We start from the raw sequence: 22,751 nt of genomic DNA, 5'->3' as shown, positions 1-22,751 counted from the left end.
CATTTTATCATTTGGTGCTGATATGGATAGATTTGGGTCGACCTTTATGATATTTAGATTTGTACAAATCCAAATAATCATCCTCGTAGCACATTGTATCGTTTATTTTTCAACATTATGAGTGGTCGAACAAAAAATAAAATGCTAACCATTATAACGTAGAAATATCTCAATTCAGCCAGCAGACAATGACGGGAAAAGCAGCAAAGTCTAAGGGCTTAAAATGTGCAAGAATGATGTTAACACAAGATAAAGACGATCAATGGTGAGCACGGCCACTAAACCCAATGTGCAAATAAGAATAAAAAAGACGAAAAAAATGAGTGTTACAGTTAAATTTGGACACTGTTGCAATGTGGTAATTAAAAACCGAAAGTAGAAATACCCATCAGTTACATGATAATGACAACAAACAATGAGTTGATTAAGATTAGTGCAGGTGGATGGTGAAAAGAAAACCCATCCCAAGAATTGGAATCCCCTCCATGGCCAAGGAGTGGGCACGATAGTGGGGCCCTCTGGTGTACTAAACTTATTGGATTACACATGTCAGAAATAAGATATTGAGAACTTATACACCTCAGAGTTCCAATAAAAGATAACAAAGCGAAATGTTAAATGTTCTTACATCCCTACTTACCGGTATTAGGTGGTTAAGTTGTCAATTTTTTAGATGATTTATATGAAAACAGGCTGTAAAACCAGTTCTAGTACACAAGTACACAACCAGTTGGCGTCACAATTTGAATAGCTGCGGTCTGGTATGCAAAGGCATCCTGTGGTTGTGCATTTATATACTAGACCTGTAAAACCTTGTACTGGTAGTCAGCTGATAATTAATAGCTAACTGTCAGTATTCAATAAACAGCATAGGTTAGACTACACTCTACTGATAATTTAGGTCTACATTTTACATTTCCTGGTCAACTTTACTGCCAACAAAAAATTAACAACATACCAAACTGCTAACATTGCGAAGTGCACACGGCATGCACACACGGAAGTGCACAGTCATAACTGTGCGTTGTACAATTATGAATACCTGCCATGTTGTAAAAACACAAGACTGTGCAGTTTTATGTGCAAACTCAAATTACTTACTCAAAGTTTGTATCAAATGACACTGTGTGGTTGCAATGTGAGCATGTAAGTCAAAGTGGCACATGTGTGAGACAATCGTGCATGCGGAAGATTTTCCACTCATCCACAAACTTAGCAGTTTGGACAACACTTGTATACTTTCAGGAATTATATGTAGGAACTTTATAATATAATAAATTGTATCAAAATCTCAGCAGCTGCAAATATGGCTGTGGCTCAAGCTCAACAACCTCCAGTCGAGCAAGTAAAGCAGTTTAGGGAACTACTACAATCATATAACAATGTCACAGAACGATGTTTTGCAGATTGCGTTAATGACTTTAGCTCCCGCAAAGTATCTGCAAAAGAAAGTGAATGTTCAGTAAATTGCTTGCAAAAGTATTTGAAGGCAACTTCCAGAATCTCACAAAGGTTTCAAGAACATTTACAACAAAGCTTGCCCTATGCTGGAAATCCAGGAACTTCCATGCCAATGTAGTAAAATGCAACTAAAAAGTTTTATGTTTTAATTTCATCAAGAGGTTTAAATGTTACACCTATTGGACTTATTCACATTTTTGTGGTTGAAGGGATAATCTTTGCTATATGTTGCATCTTTCAATGTCTCAAACATTTTAATTATTTTGAAATTAATGGTAATACTAATTGTGTTCTTATAACACTATATTTATCTTTCATATGCATTGTATTATTTTGAACATGACTCAAACTTCCTGTCTTTCAAGCAAATGATATATGGCACTCATTTACAAATGCTGTCTCAATGATATAAGTCTGCTATTAATGATGTTTAGGAAATAACTTTTGCTAGTAACATGCTGGTGAATTCAAGATCTCATCTCGCTTTCCATTGTTGCTCCTTTCTTTCAATCTTTGGTCATTGTCAATGTGTGTAGACTTTACTAAATTTATGATCAGATAATTTAAGCTGTTGGATTTTTAATTGAACTTTCGGTATGTATCAGCTCACTGGCTCGGCATATACATATGCTTGATACTATGAATGACATTTACTTTTCTATTTACATAGATTTGTTGGTCATGATATCAATACCAGTAGGCTGATTGATTATTTTGTAGTGACAAATATAAGTATGTTAAGCTATAGTCAAATCAGAGCAATTCGTTCTTGCTTTAAACACTCTGTTCAGAAATGCATACAAGCTCAAAGACGTTTTCTTTGTGATTATGTGAGAGTTCGCTTTGCACCATCACCAACTGGTAGGCTATATAATCTTACTTTTTTCATTTATTCCATTATTTTTATATGTCAGTGCAAAACTTGACGTTTGACGTTAAGCTAATTGCCTTAACCTTGCAGGCTTCCTACATATTGGTGGATTACGTACAGCTTTGTACAATTACTTGTTTGCCAAGAGCCATCCAAATGGTAAATTCATTGTACGAATAGAAGACACCGATCAAGCTAGGGTCGTTGCAGGTGCAGCAGCAAATCTCCTTTCAATATTAGAGTGGACTGGAATAAAAGCAGATGAAAGTCCATTTCATGGCGGAAAGTATGGTCCATATACACAGAGTGAAAGATTACAAAGCTACCAAGAGTAAGAGAAAGAAAACAGTTGCTTTCAGACATCTGTTGTTATTGATGCTTAGATTTATTTTTACGTAAATTATTCATTAATTTTGGAAGATCTGCTGAGAGCTTAGTGGCAAGGGGAGCGGCTTACAGATGTTTCTGTACTCCGCAACGTTTGAATATTTTGAAGAGAGACCAGCTACAGAGGCGTGAGGCTCCAAAGTAATGCATTGAGTTTAAAATTATTTCTTCAATCTGTCCAAGATTTATAGTTTTCTCATATACTGTATTCATAAATTTTGCATGACTTTTTTGTATTGATTTTTTCATGGCATTTTCATTTTTTCACTTTTTGATATTTTCATGGTCATAATTATTATGTTTTTTATCATCAAAGCTATTGCTTTTACCAAACTTGCCTTCATTCAATTTGTAGATATGACAACCGTTGCCGCAATCTTGAAGAAAACATAATTCAAACCAGTCTTAAGCAAAATAAACCTTATGTCATTAGGTTGAAACTATGTGACGGGGTTGTAATATTTAATGATGCTTTATTTGGAGAGATCAATCATAACGTAGCAAGTATAGAAGGTGATCCGATACTCCTAAAATCTGATGGGTAAGTATTGATAACAGTACAAGCTGCAAACATTAACAGTGTACACTGGCAATCCTTAACTGTTCAGTGCTCTTGGATGAACTGTTTGTGTTGCAAAATTGACAGAATTTGGGTTGTAGTGTTTGACTTGCTTTTGGTGTATAGTGGATGCATATTTTGATATCAGATTTCTTGTCAGAGTTGTCTCAAATTTTTTACCTGTAATTTTTGTTATTGTAACAGGTATCCTACATATCATCTTGCCAACGTGGTTGATGACCATTTGATGGATATCACTCATGTGATACGAGGGAAAGAATGGCTTACGTCTACGCCGAAACATATCAACATTTATAATGCAATGGAGTGGAGATTACCAACTTTTATGCACCTTCCCTTGTTACTTAACTCGGATCGTTCAAAACTGTCCAAACGTCAAGTAAGTGTTCTTGATTGATTACTGTTATAATTATTATGTGTCATTTTATCTGATCTTGCATGTTAACTTTATGTTAGATTGCTTAGGGAAGCGTTTATGTGGAACAACTAAAGGAAAAAGGCTACTCTCCATCTGCTGTACTGAATTTCATGGCTTACTATGGCTCTGGTTTTAACTTAGCTGAATTTCCAGTGTGTCATTCTGATGAGAGAGAGGTGTTGAAAATGCTTTCTGCCGCTTTTGATTATCGAAAGGTTAATCTGTGATGTTTTGTAAACTTTATACTTTTTAACAATGGTAGGCAGCAATTCTTCTAATATCCAAAAATATCCAGATCATGCTATCGGATGCAATGGTGAACTTTTCAAAACTCGATGAATTCAGTAAATCAGTAACCACACATTCCCTAAGTATAAAAGATTACAAGTGGAGAGATGAGCTATGTGCTGATACGTTAAAGTTGGTGCGGCAAAAGTATCGAGACAAATGTGTGTTTCTTACTGATGTTCACAATGGCCAGGCATACATTAACAGAATATTGGAGACAAGAAAGGTGTGGTACTTTTTGAAAACCATTTTGTTTCCAACCAATAAATAATGAAACATATTCCAGGACTGTAAATATAGCTAACTTTCATTAGCTGTTACCCAGATGGCATTAGCCGTCATCTGGCGGCTAGTTGTCATGGTCAGCAATCGTCAAATGAGATTGTTAACTGCTAGCAAAACCACAGTTTATTCTTAAAGATTGGGATGAAATTTCTTGTATGATCAGTGCATGTCATGCTAGACTAAAAAGTTGATAGTGACAAACAAAAATAGTCAAGCGTTAAAGAAGATAAATAAAGTAAACACATTTCTGTGACGCGATGGAATAAAATATTTTGTTCTGATTCCATCCTACGTGTCCTTTTTTGCTAATGGCTAACAGTTTCTTTATGGCTTAACTGATAAATTTTCCAGCCCTAATATATCCAATGAACCTGATTCAGTTCCTTTTTTGGCAAGATTACAGTACTGTACTTACTTTCAGACGCATCTGATAAAACTCAATGACCTACTTGATGATGAATATGATTATCTGTGGTTGCGACCTGAACCTATTGGACTAAAAAACAGTCTTCCGGAATTTAGTGAGGGTTTAAGAGACATTGTTAGGTATTGTTCTATGATAAACTGATCTATTTATCAGTAATTATGGTAAAAGTAAATGGTTTTTACTAAATTACATGCTGAAGGTTATTAAAATGTAGTCTAAAATTGAAATAAATTTTCCAGGTTTTTACAACAAACCGATGAATTTGAACAAAAAATAATTTCACAGTTTTTAAGGACGATTGCCAAAAATCATCGAGTAAAGTTTTCTTCATTGATGAGATATCTTCGCATTTTGCTCTCTGGAAAGGAGGTTGAAAATTTGTTACTGAGAGTTATTGTTACCGTAAAAGAGTGCTGACTTTTCTGGTAGCATTATGATCACAGTATTATTTGTAATCTTGCAATTTCATATTTTATTTATAGCAGGGCCCTGGTGTTGCTGACATGATATTTATGTTGGGAAGACAAGAGACTCTGCTGCGTTTGTCTGAAAAACCAAAACGCATATCATGACGCAGTGCAAGTCTTGCATTGAAAGGTGGAATACAAGAAAATATAAGACCAAATATGCGACGTTTTTGTGTAACTGGTCATGGATGCTTTATTTTATAATAAAGTATAAATTAAAAAAAGCGCTTTTGTTTTGTGCAACATAGGGTAGGCTTGTGATTTCTATGTTTTGCGGTAAAATCACTCATCCGTGCAAAATTATGGACAGATGTTGACGTTTCAGTACCGCATGCAACTTGTGTAACTGGTTAATAGCTATCGAACCCATAGCTAAAGCAGATAGTGTTGCTGATGTATTATAGAATGATCAGAGTTTCGTCATAATCACATTTTTTCATCAGCGATTATGAAAAACAACGCCAATTCCTGTTATTATGCGCTAATGCGTAGAAAAAAACTGACAAAACCGAAAAGGCTTTAAACGTGCCAGAGAATAATAATAACAATACAATAGGCCTAACACGGCCACCGAAGCCAAGATTTTCCAATTCACAAGTATAGAGTAGACTAAAGTAAAGTATCCAACATAAAGCATTTATAATATAAAACGCTTTGAAAGCATTCATGGTAATGACATACAAGTAGATGGGGTAGACCTACAATGCCTATATAATAAGACCTGAGTCAGTAAAGACGCTAACAATCAGACTTTCAATAAATTTTTGAGACTCCAGTTCATAGCTATTTGACTCGAATCAACTTGGTTAGTAGTAATGATTAGGGCAAGAATTAGTTGACTTGAGCTTGACTTAACAACGTTGGATAGAATGCTGAAAAAGTATAATTGATGCTATGATGTAGGGTAAATGTTACATACCTTAATCCAAAGCACACAAAATATAAAGATAATGCTGAAATAACACTATTAGTCCTAAATGGAACAATCAGAGTGTTCTCACATTAACTCAGCATACATATAATGGACATGGATACATTATTATATCTTTCAACTATTTGCTATACAAAATATAAGTAATTGTCACAATTATAACATGTGAAATGGAACTATCCATGTGTAGACAGGTAAACATATGTACAGTGAAATTTTGTTACCCGAAGTTGAAGGGATCCGTTACTTTGTATTATCTGAAATTGGTATTATAAATGATAATGTCGGATTGGGAAGGATTTACTGAAGCTGATCTACGCAGGCTGCAGAAGGGTGAAAATCAGTATAATGCTGGCCGTGGAGCTAGAATAGCTAAACATATTGCAACAAGAAAAAATCAAGCACCTAAAAAAGCCATGGTTTGTTGCTTGATATGTCAATAATTTACCTAATTAAAAATAAGAGAAATGTATCCCTTCATGATAAATCTTCAACAATGTGGAACAAAAATATTTAAAATGTGATTAATATGATAATTAACTAATTATAACAATGTTTAATTATTATAGGTACAGAATAAACATCCTCCTGCCAAAAAAGGGTCTGGTTTAAATGATATTCCTGCTGACGCTATGTTATCACAACCGCCAAAGCCAACTATATCTAAGTCATTAATTGAGGAGAAGAAAGAGGTAAAAGAGACTCCACAGACGAGTACATCCGAATCATCAGATCCTGCTCCGAAGATGCAAATAATTGACAACGAGGAAGCAATCAAAAAGTAAACTATCTGTATAATTCACGAACTTGAAATGTGCAATAATGCTTATATAGGAACTATCTTGTAGCAGCGCTAAATTGTGTACATGATCAATTGATCATGTATATACATTATAAGGTTTCTAAAGTGAAATTTATATTTTCATTTACAAACATTCTGCTTGATCAGGAGAGAAAAACTCAAATTAGAAGATGTCCATTTGAGACAGAAACAGATGGAAGAGAAAAATAGAAGAAAAAAAGCAATGCTTACAAAAGAGATTGCTCAGCGGTAAGAAAAAAATTATTCTTCAAAAATCAAATGTTACTGATCAAACTGGTGCGATTTAACAAATAGAAATTTGCTTTCACACATAAATAAACGATAATTTCATTCAGGAAAAAGAAGGCTCTTGCTGAATCGAGTAAGTTGGTCAAAATCCAAGCTGAACTTACAAAACTTGATAAATTATTGAATTGTGATGTTGGGATGCTCAGAGATAAAATAGATGAAGCCTGCATGGAATTCAGTGTTGCACAGTAAGTAATCTGTTTATAGGATACCAAATGCTATTAGTTTTACGCCTTTTGATGAATAGCACTAAGCCAGGAACTTCATTATGTTTACAGGAAAAGGTTTGAAAAGGCAGAGGCAGAATATATTGTAGCAAAAGTTGAGTTACACAACAAAACTGTGGTCAAGGAAGACTTAACTGAACATTTATTTAACTTAATACAAGCTAATGAAGAAAGAAAGGTCTTTGTTGCATTGATTTTTAATTTCTAAATGTTTTTAATAAATTTCTATTGATCTATGGTTGTAACTTCTAGTGTTCCAGTTAACCAAACATATTTACAGTTTGCAAAAGTTTAACTAACCTTAATATTAATCATCCAGGCCAAGAAATTAGAGGAACTGATGCACAAGTTGGATGTTGAGGAAGAAGAACTTGAAACAAAAGAAATAAAGGAAAAGGAAATTAAACCAGACAATGAAGGTGATGATCCATCAAAACCAGAAAATCCTCCAAGCAATGAGAGATCAGAATCTGAAGCCACAAAGCCAGATGTGAACGACACTTCAAAAGGCAGTGACGATAAAAACACGGTGACTTCCACAAAAGAAACGGAAACTAAGGACCCAAAGCCAACAAAAACTGCGTCTACAGATGCAAGTGATAGTCTTCATGGCGCTCCATCTGATAAAGTAATGACCGCAGCGTGATCAACCCTGTACATAGTTTTTGTATTTGGAATATATTAATACAGATATGTGGAAATTTCGACATCAAAGTGCAATCCGACACTTTGTGTTCAAGGTTCATACAGACAGGTGAGGTTAGCTGACTTTTAAAAATGTTGTAATAGAGTGGCTTCTTTGGTAGCTAATGTTCAAGTGCTTTTTATGGCCTTTTTGTGTTATGCAGTACATGATCATTGTTTTGGATATTGCTATGTTTTAGTGTCATAATTGAAGGGCTTTTTATTTACATTATTACTTTATTCAAGCTTTTGTATTGAAAAATTTATACTGAAGTGCTATTTATATGGTGTACACATATTCGGTGCTGCTGTAATGACTCCTGCACTTACTATTCTGTAAACTTGTTTTACCTCTAGAATACAGCCTGATTCATCTATTGAAGTGCTCATTTTCTTGCAAGGCTGAGTATGACCATTGCAACTACTTTCGTTGAGTAAAGTACTTGACTTGAGCACTAATTTTTTCAAACTCGATTCCACTTGATTATTTTATGACCAGTGCTAGGATAGAATCCTTACATCATTTCCGTTATTTTTATGCGTGGTAAGTGTTGCACTTACAAGGTATTCAAGTATATTGATAATAATTTAGGTACAAAGTTGATACTTGCAAACAACTTTAGCGTGAATCACAACTTTGAATCTCGTGATGTATGGCAAGAGCTCGTTAAGTGCGTCGGGAAAAGACGTCTCAAATCTCAATACCATTTCGTTTTGCGGAAGTGAGCTTATTTTGTCACACTTTCTTGAGATATTGTCTTCGCAGGGCTCGCTAATTCCGAGTACGCGACATTTCAATGTGCTGCTATGGGAGATTATGAAATATTGCGATCTCATAGAAATCCCACATAGTTGTCAAGCATTCCTAGTGCTGCTTGTTGAGGTTGCAACTGGACACGTGTGGGCGCACTGGAGCGCTTTTCTAAAACAGCCATGGATATCACGGCTTCAGATTTTAATGTGAAAATGGCCTAAGCTTAAATAACTTTAACTTAAAAAAATCAGAGGTGTATATAGCGGGTGTTGCTTTCTCGACGAGGTCAAAATGGATACTAACTAGACTAGATAGCCTACTCAACTATGACTTACCACTTCCCTGAACGTCAATTATGGTACAGTAACTAAGATGGTTTCTGCACTTAGCACATCTTGCGTTTTATCCTTTACCTCAAAATAAATCGGCCGAACTCATGAAAAATTCAACTGAAATCGATGCTATTTGTGTTCCCAATCTCCATATATTGCTTTACCGAACTGAACCGACCTCTCAGAAACGTTGGCCATTTGTGCGTTGTAGCCTTTTCGTAGGCTACGTGGAATTTAAAACTTTGAATGACATTATGGATTTTACCATAAACTTAATGGAACATTGTTTGCATGTAGCCGTGATCACTTGGATTATGAAACAGATTATTTATCATTATCATAGCATAGCTTGAGGTTTTGAACAATAAATCTGCAAAGGACGAAAGGAAAAAAATAACCACATTAGGCTTATAACCTGTTTTAACCTATTTGCTATTGCATACGATTTTGAACAAAACAAGAAATAGATTTACATGACATTTGTAATTAGTTTATCAATTGTTAGGCTGTTAATGCCATATATAGACCAAAATATTTAATGCAACCATATACTGATTCCTTTTTAATCGACTTGAACTTGTTCCTAAGCCGATGTTATTGCTATACCGCTGTTTGCTCCAAAACATTACTACAGTAATCAGGACAAGTCAAGGCGAGTTAGAGCTGAAACTGGCATACAGATGAATTAAACAAAGCCAAATTAGGCAAATTCTAGGCCTACTGTACTTGCAGCCTATAACACATGTGTTGCTAAATATGCAGTAGACTTTACTTCCGTAGTTTTCCCATACTAACTATGTGCTTTACTTTAATTTATCGTAACAATTTATGCACACCGCCGACTTTTTTGTGAACTGGTAGTTATAACTCAGTGTGTGTGATATAAGGAACGGACTATTTTGAGTCAAAATCTAAGTCACCCTATGACCCCATGCACGAGCGTACGTTCTTAAAATAAATCCTTTATATATATTCTAACACATGCTAACAGGAACAGTGAAAATGAAGTAAAAGTAGGCTACCATATTAATAGAAAAAAATTACCAAGCAAAAAGTAGAGTTTCAGGTCAGAAGTTAAACACATAAGGTTGCTTTTGGAAGCCAAAAGCTGCTAAGATATATGGGCTAATTGAAAACACCGTGAACTTACAAAACGTGTACAAAGGTTTTTCATAGGTCCTCATAAAATGCTCCGTTCAGATATGTAAGGGTTTTTAAACCGGATCTCGAGCGATGAGTTCAGTCTAGTCGTGCAAAGACTTTTCTCAGTCCGAGAGTAAAAATTTTGATATTATACCAAAAACTATGTGATTCTATCAGCAGTTCTTGTGTCGTTTATTGCAAACACACAAGTTGCAAGTTTGTCTGCAGGCATACAATCAAAAAAATATATTTCAAACAAATAGTTGACGAAAATTTTTTCTGGGGCGTTGGTAGGCACCATATCCCAAATCCATCCCGCGGGCAGCATGTAACCTATCTGCGCCATTGCTACCAAGTTCATTTGACAGTGTTGTTAATGCTTCTAGGCTTGTCTTTGCGTTCATATGCAAGGGGTTAGCTGCTTCTATTATTTCGGCCTTATACTGATCAACTATGGCAAAGAAAATTACCATGAGTGATAAAAAGCAGCAGTTGGCGTAGTAGCGCCAGAACTTTAAGCCGTGGTGCCGCCTTCGAGGTTATGAACCAACAGGATTTACATAATTATTGCAATAAAATTAAGTTTCGTTATAGTGAAGCGAAACCTGGGTGGTCTATTATATCTGCCCGATCAAACCTTATTTAAACTTTTTCTATAGCTGTAAATAATAATGGAATAATGAAGTTACGTATTTATAAGATTAACGGGGAGGTCAAACCAGGCTAAAATGAGACGTTCGACTTGCGAAATGCGTCAATCCGCGAACACTGACGTAAATGTTACGAAAACACCCCTTGCTCTCTGAATACAGTAGATTGCTTTTCTTTGTTCGATACTGAAGTTATTTCGCTGAAAAGGTTTTGGAAAACGTAAAGGGAGGTCGCCATTTGCAGCAGTTCTCTAAACACGTTCAAATGACCTATTTAACAGCGAACGTCGATTGCACCACCACCGTGTACAAGACTTGTTTACTACTTCGTATTTGTCCCGCCCACGCACGAGAAGTCCAGAAGTAGTCAACAAGGAAAAGGGTCGGTCTGATCCACAGTTTACACTTTATCCAAAGCTCAACCTGACATTTCTACAGCGACCAACAGGATTTATGAATCACACGAACTGTATGATCAAAATGATCTAGTATTATGTAGCTAGTCAAATTAGCACAATCCTAGTCTAACACGAAACGATGCGACACTGGCTTTGTCAACAGATCGAAAACGGCAACGAAAATAGAATGAATTTATTGACAAAGTACGCATAAAACGTCATCCGATAAGACTTTTAATAATAGCCATGACCACAACAAGCAAAAACGCAGCACTCGCCGCGCGTTCTATTTTCGAACCAAGTGACGTCTTATCCGGTTGAGGGAGAATTTTTAATTGATCAAGTTGGTCACCAAGAAATTGAGTCACATGTGAAAAATGACCCCTTGACAACGGAACATTATCAGTCGACCTAATAGATTAAATTTTGTTAAATACACCTCAATATGGCTATATAGTAACTAATCTAAAAAAATGTAGTGGAGGTCTATAGTAAAACAAATAATAATAATAATAATCACGGCGTATTTAATATTGCCCTTGTAACGTGGTTGTGGGGGGACGATATAGCACACGCGTACAGAGCTTTTGTATAAATGTGACCACGCAAATACCTTTCCAGTGCCTTCGATTTCGGGGAAATGTGGAGGAAATCGTCTGACGTATCCACCGTACGAACACTCCCGAAAAAATCTGTGACCAGCGTTTGATCTGGCCGACGGCGGAAAAGATGGGTCGAAACGCCAGTAGAGGAGATACACTGGTGACGCGGACATATTTCGAACTGGAACGAAAATAACATTTGACCTTTTCTGTATATGACGACAACGGAAAAATGTAAAGTTACGTGGGATTTTTACGCCATGTTCAAGCCTTATCCGCATCGATCTTGTTGTTCAAAATGTACCGTTATTTTTAGTTAACATTGTATTACCAGTTGTGCCATGGTCTTTCGGCTTCCGGGCCTCGTACTCTCCAGGAATTCAAGTAGGTAGTACGTGTAGCGATCTATAATGTATACGCCAATGGTAGGGTCGACGTGGTGCTGTGAAAACACGAAGTATACACATTAACCACAGTGAAAATTCATACAAAAAGGGTACACAGCAATTATTACCGATAAAGAGTCCTCGCCGATTTGGCTGCTGGCTATTGACATAATGTTAGGAGAGTAGAATTTCCCGTACATCGACACTGCCTGACAGGTATCGATGATAAACAACAATTCGTGATATCTGTTAGTGGAAAGAAACTGATAAAATTATGTTGATCTTCCTTGTAGCTGATTTTGCAACCCAAGACAATTTTGTAGTACTCAGAAAAAACAGACATACTCGGGTGTTATCCGGTGATTCCAAACGCCTTGCCTTATCGCAAAACAGCAGGCTAGACAGTAATAAACAGGTTAACTACCTTCGCTTTTGCCACATTTGTTCGAAAGCGTCGGCTAACTCGACGTTGGAGATCTCTTCAGCGTCTTGAAACTTGAGGAAATCTTCCCCGCCATGACCTTAAATATAAATGAGCCGAGTTAAGTAACGGAATAACCAAAGTAAAATGTTAGAGATACACCGTGTAGGCATGTTAACGTAAAGGAAGTCCTGACAGGACCAATTCCATTGATAGATTCAATGTACAGATCCTACGTGTATACGTTACTAAAGGTTACTTTCGCCATCATGAAGATAGGACCCATTTAGTACTGTTTCACCTTAATCCAATGCGCTTGTCACGATTCAACACGCAATCACATTGGTGATTAAGGTGTTTAACACTAAAGGTACGTCGCTGCGTTAATCCGTTATGTAGGCTAGCTGCACAAGCAACAAACCGTTATCTAAAGTTCAGTAATTCCGTAATTGTGATAGCGTCACGTACAAGACGAGAACTCGTTGTTTTTGCTAACTCGCGCTGTCACCTTTGGACAATACTGCTCGCCCTTTAAGGAGCAGTATTGGTGACCAAGGTGCAAGCGGAAGGCGCATATATTGGTGGGATAATACTTCATACGATTATAGAATCGCCGCTAGGTATAAACCGCTAATAAACTTTGCTAAAAAAGCTTCGCCTTACCTGTCATATAAACCAAGACATTACTCCTGTCGTCTGTGCTCAGTCGCTTTGAACGGGGCGTATCAGGCGGTAATCGTCCGGTTAGTACTCTTATGAAGTTCTCAACTGTCACCTGAAAATTGATAACATTTCAAAAAGATAAAAATAACCACATTTTTCACGAGCATTCACTTACAAAGGGGTAATTACTAACAGCTTTTTAAAATTTCAGGCATTCTAAAAACTTTAAGTATGCTAGATAAGCGGAAGTAAGAGAACCGAGATAAAGGCAATTAACTTTAAAATTACTCTCATCATGAGAAAGTGAAATTATAGGTTGGCAGTAAAACGCCCATTCATTACCACAATCAGACACTTCCGATAAAAAAAATCTAACTTAAATTAACTGAAAAATTAAAACGAGCATCTTTAAACCGAAACGATTACCCATAGTCACGCATACTAGTCATGTAGTTACTTGTTCAGACAAAAACCTACAGCGATCATATTCAGTTATCAGTTAATGAAGTATTAACGTCCTACCAGTTACCTCATAACCTCTGTAATCGACTTCGACGTCCGAGCCATAAACGTCGATAGTTTCATCTTTGTTGTTGTACACCTTCCCTGAGAGTTAAGTCAACGGATAGCTCGATCAGACACTTAAATATTTAACAAAACATCTACATAGAAACCAACGATGAGTTGTCAAAACTAAATTTGAAAAAGGTGAATTCCAAGCTGAATCGATTTCCACACGATTCAACTCTTGGCGGTGAGTCATCGTCTAGGCTAGCACTAATTACGTAAATGGAGAATTTTTAAAACGAATATTTTTCCTTTCCAGAGATAATATAAAATCAATGTTCTGCCCGTTGCACTTTTCCTAAACCAGACGCCATCACGTCAATGAAGATGCCAAGCAAACGCAAAATAATTCAAAATCAGACAATCAACGGGTTACTTGGAAGGCCAACAGAGGCGACAGGCTAGTCGGAAAAATATTTTGTGGAAACCTTACATGCCTATGCGTAACCCCAGTCACGCTGACGGGTCTTGTTTCATGGGAACCATATTTACATATATCGATATGCCTGAATAACACTGGCTATAAATATAGCAGGCGACATAGCATTCCCATTAGATACGTGACCTCAGATACATTGACCTCAGACACGTGAACTGGCAGCAGCGACACGACAAACCGCGAATAATATAAACGCGGCCAAGCGACAATGCACTGCACGTCACGTTTACAAGAACTGTCCGTTTGCCAACTGCGCATCTAAAGCTGATTTATAAAGGCTGAACCAAGTAACTGCGCTATTGGACTGTTGTACTGTTGGTATAACAGCTAAATACACGAGCGGGCTGTTCAGGTGTACTGGACGAAATGAAATTAAACCAAGTGCTGACTCGCTTTTATTGTCTAAGCGATGACGATCGCCCACAGTTCAAGTGCCGACGCAATGGCATCATCAAGAGCCAGTGACTAAGCCTAATATTTCACCATCGACTTTCAGCCAGTTTCATGACGTCATGTCTGCGAATAAATTACGTCATCAATTTCGACGTCTGTAAGTGAGACCGAGGCCGCGTCGCTTTCTCTACAAGATGAAAATAATTCAGTTACAGGAAATTCCCGAACTTTCCTTGAAAAAACTTTCATGTGGTTCTTGAATCATCCCTGATGACGAAATTGAGCGGTTTGTGATTTCATTTTATCACATTAGCTTTTTGCTCGCCATTATCCACACGCTTTTCCTCGATCTGAATCACTTCAATAAAACGAGAACGTCAATTCAATTATCATCAATTTTTGTCACCTACGCCCATCTAAGCTAAGCGTTGAAACTGACGTCACTGTAAACAGACAAGTCAAGCTTAATGCCACATGAGGGATGTTTCAATCAAAATTCAACTCGAAGCTACTCGTCGATTTCCGTATTACGATGCAGGGGTGAAACAAAAAACTGAAATTGTCAACGCATTACTTTGAAAGCACGTGGGTTGCGTCATTTCAAAGTTGAACTGAGGACATCGGAACGCGAAAAACAGTTTCACAGCGAACAAAGAGTAGGTCAGCTGACTGTGACTGATCGAACAAAAAAGCATCACTCGTCGAGCGCTCACTAGAATTAAAACTAATAAACTGTGTCGCAAACATTGCAAGGAATCGACCTCTTCGGTTTTATCTTTCTCTCTTAGTTTTACGCAAACTGCGGTGAAACGGAGACAAACTACAAACAACTAGAACAGATTAAAGTGTCGTGTTGCGGATCTTAAACCAATAACACACCATATACACAACCTAAATTTGAATACATGCTTTTAGCCCTAGATGTAGGACCTGAGCGTAAGAATCCGCTCACGTTTATTTATAGTACACACCTGGATAAACGAACAATTTTCTGAAAATCTTATAACAAACATAAGGTATAATGAAGTACGGCAAGTTGAGTAACGTTATATTCAAAACTTGCGCGCCCCAGCAAACAAACTACTAAGTAAACAGTCGCAAGAATTTCGAAGTGGCCACTTACGCGACAGCTCGACCAGCAGCGGGTTTTCGTCACATCAAGCGGGTCACGTAGTCAAGCGGTGAAAAAACAATTGGAAGCAACGACTGAAAAATACCAAGTAGGTCGCGAAAAAAACTGGCCGGTGTTGAAACAGTCGTTCTTTCACGTTATGTAAGCCAGCAGTTCGCGTCTATTCAAAGTCTATTTCAACTCTGAAGGCTGGATACCGCCTGAAAGAAGACACTTTAATGGCCTAACACTAAACGAAGGCTAAAAATGTCTGTATCCTATTACAACTAAACTTAAACAGCGTAAACCAGACGACCTGCGACATGTACACTCAACAAAGCATGTCGAAGGTCTACTGACACGCAAGCAGTTGCGCAAACCTTACGAAAGGAATGAAAAAAGAAGAACCGTTTTGCCGAAGGCGCGACACTGCATGCCTGAGCCAAACCGGCGTTTTCCGCCGGCGCAGGCACAATTTTCATTGATTGGTTAAATTGCTTGAGGACTAGCTCAGGTATTGCGTAATCCAGGCGTGGTTACAGGCGAATTTTTACGTATCTTGGCCGTCTTGCCTACGAAGCAAACCTGCAACACGTGAAAATTGCTTGACTGGCAGACTTCTGGCAGACAATAAATTGCTATTTTCAGCGAGACACAAACTTTGCCTCATGTTATTTCATTATTTTATGTTATAAATTTTGTGGTTTAACAAAGGTGTTATTATTTTTTTCATTAGTGTTACCTTGAAAGGACGCAAGCACAAAAGTTTTATTAATTTTAACCATCACCACATAGTTGCTTGAAGTGCATCGGCAATTTAAAGTATCAATTCACAAAATATCTATGCCAACTCATCCAACAAATCACCAATTAATTAATTAGATTAAGTGTGGCAAAAACTGTCGACTTTAACCTAGTATTCTAACGACACACATCAATCAATCGATTAATGAAACAAACAAATCAAGAAACCCTGAAACGTTCTTAACGAATCAACAGTAGGACTTTTTACGCAACCACTAACACGAACGCTCTCTTAGCTATACACGTTGGCATCGCATAGATAGTTATTTTATCGAAAGAAAAAAAGAGGAACGAGCGCACGACAAAAAAGAGAAAACGCAGTTACGTCACATCCCATTCATTAAATCAAAAACGGAAAGTCCCCAAAGTAGTAGCTAGGTTCAGATAAGCCTTGTATATTCAATTCAAGTGCTACTGTGTGCTTTCATAGCTTTCAAAAGCTGTTCAAATTGGCACTACAACGATGGCTGGTGTAACGGTCGTCCGCGGTATTTTAGCGCGAAACGGATATACGTCAAAGGGCTCTACTTTTCATCGCCAATGCGACCGTTTCTTATGATTGGTTGGACTAATCCTCACTAATGTGACGCAAAGACACTGCTTTTCATGACATAGATGGGTGACGACATAACCAATCATCAGAATGTTCTAAATAGAAAAAATAAGTTTAATGTTGTCGGTATTCGGGACAGGCTTTGCTTGAATATGTCATAACCAACAATTAAGCGTCCTGTACTTTAAGTCGTTGTGCAAATGTACAATTACTTGGTCGTATGTAATCTACCTGGCAAGCGTGCAAACCGACCATTCATTAAAGACAGTAAAAAATTCAGAATAAAATCTGCTTTGAACTTAAATCCAACAGTCATGATTTATGCGCGAGAAAATAGACCACCAAGGAAAGAAACAAAAATTATTAAAATTCCTCAATATGAATGGCGAATTTCAAATGAATCAAACCATGTGGAAAAAGATAAGAGGTGTCTGCCTCTCTGCTGTGAATAGGTATTGAAGTATGCTGACGAGTTGAGAAAGGAACCCCTCGGTTGTCGACCCAGCGTCGCTTACTCAAAAGCAGCCTTTGGCTAACAAAGGCGTAACAAAGCCAATAAAGTTAAGTACTATGTTCATGTTGGTAGTTGAGCAAATTTGCCAACGTTGACTTGAGCAATTTATCCAAGTACTGGTCAAGTTTTTTTTTTGAAGTCACAGTCACATGATTGTGTTTAATCTTCGTTCGTTTGTCAACACTGTGAAAAGTAGGCAAATTTGACTGTTAAGCAGAAAACACGGCGTAGTCATTTCCATAAAAAGGTACAAAATCATTCTTTGGGATGAAGCTCGATCGCTGGTGAAGAATTTAATGGTAACTATTAACGATTTAAAAGCTAATCTTATGTAACTATTGCGTTAATGAACATTTTCTCTACCCTAAAAACAGCATAATCAGTCAGCAAACATCAAACAACCTTATTTGGAATTCTACCGGCCGGCGTTCGTTATTGAAAAGTCATTAAGCATGACATAGTTTCGAAAAACGTCATACAAGACATCGTTATCGAGCCGTGTAAGCAAACGGAATGTTGGGGATTTCACTGGTTCGGACCCAGGAACGCAGCCCCGATGAAGGCACGGCCTCCCACGAAACAAGTGTTTTCGTCATAGCCGGACAAACTAAGCCAGAGCAAAAAACAAAGTCCTTCAAAATTCAAACCTAATGACTCAAATTGAGAGAGAGGGTAGCTTTTTATTCAAACAAAGAAAAAGAACGCTCTTTGTAGCGCAGCAATGGCAGTCGATTGCCATGGCGATAATCTTCCAATAACGATCAGCGATTTGATGTTGATACAAGCGGATGTTGGCCTATGTCGTAACAACAACCCATACATGGACAGGGAAATGTCTCCACGATTGCGTGTTCACGATGAACCGACGAAAAAAGCGGTGGAAGCCGTGATAGGAACTGTATATATTTTCCCCACGATATTTAACATTTACAGATCACGCCCAAGTCTGAAGCCTGCGGTTTTCCAAACGCCACGAAACTATTTTTCAAAAGAACCGAATGTTTTCGATATGAAAATAAAATCACATTGAAACAAACATTTAAAGCAAACTTTAGCGATTCTTTGTTGAATGAGATGTTTACACATTGCTCTAGTTTCATTGTCGTTAATCAAACACACATAACGAAATCGCGCCGTCCGCCAGCTTAAGACCACAGTCAAGGTGACAGGATTGGAAGATATATTAATAAACAGTCGTTACACATTTTAGCAGGAGGCCAAGAGGACACGCGACCACGCGCAAAATGTGTCTGGGTTTGGTTCCTGTAAATACCTTGAACGACGTTGACGCTTATCCTGTAAGTGACGTCTTGGAAAACATTTCGTACGAGGTTCACAATGGAGACAAATGGGCACTAGACGATGAAAATAATCACTATAAAAACATCACCATAAAGCAAATTTAAAGACGCTCTTTACACACGTGTGAGACTTGAATCGGCGGCTGTTTCTCCTACCTAACGTATTGACCGTGTTTTTTTTTTAGAAAAACGAGGTTTTGCAATGATACCAGGCATGGTTCTTGTAGGCGTGACAACGAATATTACAAAAACGCTTTCATTTCCTAATAACTTCCCTAATAAAATCAACGTCTAAAAAAACACCCAGATTCTAAATTATATTAAGTAAGCATGGAAACCTCTTGTTTCATAACACTTTCCAAACGGATAAAAATCAGCTTGTTTAACGTAAATAGCATTTCGTTTGATCGACATCGGATAAACACGGTCACAAACGAGGTAGTGCGTCAACGGTCGTGTTGGTTATAATATCAATAATCTGTGATTCATTTTACGAAGTAGTTTGGCGATCATGGCGTGACAGATTGTTGCAAACTGAAGGAAGCTAGCGCAAAAACCGTTTTTAAAATAGCTTGTTTCGCGAGAGTCAGCAATATAATCGAGCAAACGCAGCAAAATAACCTGATTACGGCTAACAAACAAACGGACGAATAAACATACAGAGCTTGTCATTTGGTGCATTCACTCACTCAAAAACAACACGATCTTATTACAAAATGCAGGCCTTCTGCAAGGATTTTTTGGTCTACTTATACCTAACTAAATACAGTTTAGATGTTATTCCATCCCTTGATGGTTTTATTCCAATATTTTTCATTTTGTTTGCTTGAAAACTGATGAATTGATATTGATAAAATTAATACCGACGCCATTAAATAGTAACAGTAACATTACACAATCGCATGTATTCTTTCAATAAAAATTTGCGTATACTGCGAGCGTGGGTTTAAACGCCTGTACTGTATTGTATAAAAAAGAAACTCAATACCCCAGTTACGAAGAATGCTAAAAAATGATGTCATTTGCGCGTCTGTTGGCAGTCTTAAGTATCCCCTGTTCTTCGTAACAGGTGGCAACTAGATTCCGCTTTGAAGCTCAATGGGAATAAATTCAAGCAGCGAAGCCAACCCGTTTGACCGGGAATGGTTCAAGTAGGTCACGCATTTGAATGGCCAGCGCAACAGTCCAGTCGTGCGATACCAAGCCTCGTGCGATACCAATCTTGTAAATTGCCGTGTGAGAAAACACGCCGCGAACAAATTGCACGCATTTAGGGTCGCAGCCCACGCTGGAAAGGAAACGGCTACAAAAAGAATCACGGAAGACAGGAAGGCCTGGTGTTTAAAAGAGGTAACGGGTTGCGAAGTGAAATGACGTCGGGAAAATGGCGGACTCCGAGGGCGTATTTCGCAATGCGGAAACTTAACCAGACGGGTTGTAATTATAGACATGGTCGTGAGGTAGGTTGATATATTTTAAAAGTTAATTCGCCCGGTGATAACCATCACGGTTGAAAAAGTTTGAAATTTCACTGAGAATTTTACCAATTTCCTCTGTTCAATGTTGACTGGACAGCTAGAAGTTTTGGCGCCTTAGAAAAGAGAAAGTTGTTTCTCCTCAGCGGTCCACGTGGCCGAATGAAAGACAAGTCGCCAGGGCGGATGTTACGCAATTTTCAGAGCATCTCGAACGAACAAACTTGCAGAGTACGTTACAAACAGACATCGTGGCAGTATTAACATTCACTGCATATTACGCCATATTTTTGTCTAGCTCGGTAGGTTGCTACGTCGACTATATATTAAGCACCGTTCCTAATTATTGTCTTTATTACACACTATAATAATAGCTCATATGCAGATCATGTCAGACTCTACCCATCAGATTTATTATTAATTATCCAAAAATTTCATTTAATTCGCGTTACATACGTCAGTTGAATAATGGCGTCATATAAATACAACGGTTTAAGAAATCACAGAACCAGACGCCAAATTGATCTAAAGGGATGTATTATATTACATCGACGCTGATGTTATTCAATATTTACGCCAAGGTTATGACTAAGACGATTTACTTGTCACTTTAATAAACAATAATAAAAGCGGGCAAAATTAGACCAAAAAATCAAAGGGTTGTGTTTACGCTAACGTCAAAACGTGCGATATGACGTGTGCACTGGTATACGTGCTGTAGTCATGTACCCCCGTATCGCGTTTGGGCCTGCGGTTCAATAGATTTTAATTAATTTCAACCAGGGTGTTTAGCTGGGATTGGATCGGAAAATACAACAACTTCTAATAAACAAGAAATAATCGAACCAAACGACTGGCCGAGACCTGGTTGATGCTCATTCTAGCCAAAACAACAACTTTTAAGAACACAATATCTTTCTTGGAGACGAGCAGTTAAGCTGTTTAATCTGACCAATAAGCATACTTAAAGAAGCTAGCATAGGACACTGGTTACTGTGCTTTACTTAGAAGTGTTATTATAAGCGCGCACCCACTTTCATAATAGCGATTAAATGCTGTTCCCAGGTAAGCTACAAGCCATCACAAGCCATTATAAAACGAACAATGACCGTTAGAACTAATTTTTCTGGAAATTACTATTCTTCTCTGTAAATGGTTATGGATAATCTACAGATTATTATCGATTTTCAGAGTTCATTAGTAAGACTTGTTGTGGCAAACGAGATATTAGCCTGTTATTGTAACAACGTAATGGTGCCAATTACAACGAAATGTGCTACAGTTTGTACCTACACCATGAAATGAATCACATAATCCAACGAAAACCATTTGCACTGCAGCATAAGAGCGCAGAAACAGATGACGTTCAACCTGTCTTACGGGCACGGGTTTATATGTCTTAAGTGACTTTCTGCGAAACTTGAACAAAAAACAATCTGTTGCGCGATTTAGTCGCGAAATAAAGAAAACAAGCGACGGTTGGCGACTATAACTATGAACTTATAACTCAAGTGAAAAGCTTCCATTTTCATCCTACTATGCTCCACTTCTGCAAACACAAAACGCCTACATTGTAGGTACGAGATCCGTTTGGCATGATCGCAGCCACGTAATAATTAGAATCGAAGCCATGCTAATTTCGCACCTAATTAAAATTTATTCACCCAAAACTGATTGAAATTCTCAATAATATTCTAAACTATTGTGACTGTCGTACAATTTCGTTCCACGCATTGCCATCAATCGCCAAACTGTACGAGACGAGTCACAGACGACAGTATAGTTTGCGTTTTCTTCCGAAACATTGATACGATTTTACACCGACCCAGTTTAGACCGAAACTTCACTCAACAAACCATCCGATGAAGCTGAAAAAATTGCAGGAAACAGCAACTTCTTATATTTATAGGAACCCGAAATAATGACCCAATCAGGCAACATCCAACCAGAAATACCCAGCACAATCCGGATGCTTGTGATTTGTTGCGAAAGGCGTGAAAAATAGCGATTTGGCTTGGAACGTGGACGAACCTTCACTTTAAGGTTGTGTAACAATAGAAACCAAATAAAAAATAACACACTGCAAAGGTGGTTGGTGGTGGCTTTAT

At 37.6% G+C, this 22,751-nt stretch overlaps 3 protein-coding genes across 4 annotated transcripts in view; 2 read left to right on the top strand and 1 right to left on the bottom strand.

The window, feature by feature from the left end:
- Positions 1 to 1,574: 1,574 nt before the first annotated feature.
- On the top strand, positions 1,575 to 5,409 carry LOC143468221 (nondiscriminating glutamyl-tRNA synthetase EARS2, mitochondrial-like). 2 transcript variants are annotated; one of them, XM_076965277.1, is made up of 10 exons: positions 1,575 to 2,322; positions 2,423 to 2,663; positions 2,753 to 2,860; positions 3,075 to 3,260; positions 3,483 to 3,678; positions 3,765 to 3,932; positions 4,013 to 4,231; positions 4,712 to 4,836; positions 4,957 to 5,086; positions 5,203 to 5,409. In XM_076965277.1, the coding sequence occupies exons 1-10, from the start codon at positions 2,196 to 2,198 to the stop codon at positions 5,287 to 5,289; spliced, it is 1,587 nt and encodes a 528-aa protein (XP_076821392.1). In that variant the 5' UTR covers positions 1,575 to 2,195; the 3' UTR covers positions 5,290 to 5,409. The 2 variants fall into 2 exon arrangements, with proteins under 2 accessions (XP_076821392.1, XP_076821391.1); XM_076965276.1 differs by having other exon boundaries at positions 5,200 to 5,409.
- An 830-nt stretch (positions 5,410 to 6,239) lies between these two features.
- On the top strand, positions 6,240 to 8,514 carry LOC143468224 (RAB6-interacting golgin-like). The gene is made up of 6 exons (XM_076965280.1): positions 6,240 to 6,534; positions 6,685 to 6,896; positions 7,065 to 7,166; positions 7,274 to 7,414; positions 7,505 to 7,631; positions 7,773 to 8,514. Exons 1-6 carry the CDS (start codon positions 6,391 to 6,393, stop codon positions 8,097 to 8,099), a joined length of 1,053 nt encoding a protein of 350 aa, XP_076821395.1. The 5' UTR covers positions 6,240 to 6,390; the 3' UTR covers positions 8,100 to 8,514.
- Positions 8,515 to 11,592: 3,078 nt separating this feature from the next.
- LOC143468223 (putative GPI-anchor transamidase) overlaps positions 11,593 to 22,751 on the bottom strand; it is a 24,820-nt gene continuing 13,661 nt past the window's right edge. The window contains exons 5-11 of the mRNA XM_076965279.1: positions 14,016 to 14,092; positions 13,487 to 13,598; positions 12,827 to 12,923; positions 12,531 to 12,648; positions 12,348 to 12,458; positions 12,028 to 12,197; positions 11,593 to 11,825 (exon numbers count right to left, since the gene is read on the bottom strand). Coding sequence (XP_076821394.1) covers positions 11,633 to 11,825; positions 12,028 to 12,197; positions 12,348 to 12,458; positions 12,531 to 12,648; positions 12,827 to 12,923; positions 13,487 to 13,598; positions 14,016 to 14,092 — 878 coding nt within the window. The 3' untranslated portion in view covers positions 11,593 to 11,632. The remainder of the gene's footprint in view (positions 11,826 to 12,027; positions 12,198 to 12,347; positions 12,459 to 12,530; positions 12,649 to 12,826; positions 12,924 to 13,486; positions 13,599 to 14,015; positions 14,093 to 22,751) is intronic.

The sequence above is a fragment of the Clavelina lepadiformis genome, chromosome 8 (assembly GCF_947623445.1).
Source record: "Clavelina lepadiformis chromosome 8, kaClaLepa1.1, whole genome shotgun sequence".
Taxonomy (NCBI): domain Eukaryota; kingdom Metazoa; phylum Chordata; class Ascidiacea; order Aplousobranchia; family Clavelinidae; genus Clavelina; species Clavelina lepadiformis.
Note: the sequence above shows the minus strand (reverse complement) of the source record. Positions and strands in the feature narration are given on the sequence as shown.

What these genes read in the sequence shown, in the direction of transcription:
- LOC143468221 (XM_076965276.1), top strand. Translation starts at nt 2,196, where the DNA reads ATGTTAAGCTATAGTCAAATCAGAGCAATTCGTTCTTGCTTTAAACAC. An exon ending in CTTTGCACCATCACCAACTG is followed by an intron (nt 2,323 to 2,422) that starts GTAGGCTATATA and finishes TTAACCTTGCAG; the next exon opens with GCTTCCTACATATTGGTGGA. An exon ending in ATACTCCTAAAATCTGATGG is followed by an intron (nt 3,261 to 3,482) that starts GTAAGTATTGAT and finishes TTATTGTAACAG; the next exon opens with GTATCCTACATATCATCTTG.
- LOC143468224 (XM_076965280.1), top strand. Translation starts at nt 6,391, where the DNA reads ATGATAATGTCGGATTGGGAAGGATTTACTGAAGCTGATCTACGCAGG. An exon ending in AACGAGGAAGCAATCAAAAA is followed by an intron (nt 6,897 to 7,064) that starts GTAAACTATCTG and finishes CTGCTTGATCAG; the next exon opens with GAGAGAAAAACTCAAATTAG. An exon ending in ACAAAAGAGATTGCTCAGCG is followed by an intron (nt 7,167 to 7,273) that starts GTAAGAAAAAAA and finishes AATTTCATTCAG; the next exon opens with GAAAAAGAAGGCTCTTGCTG.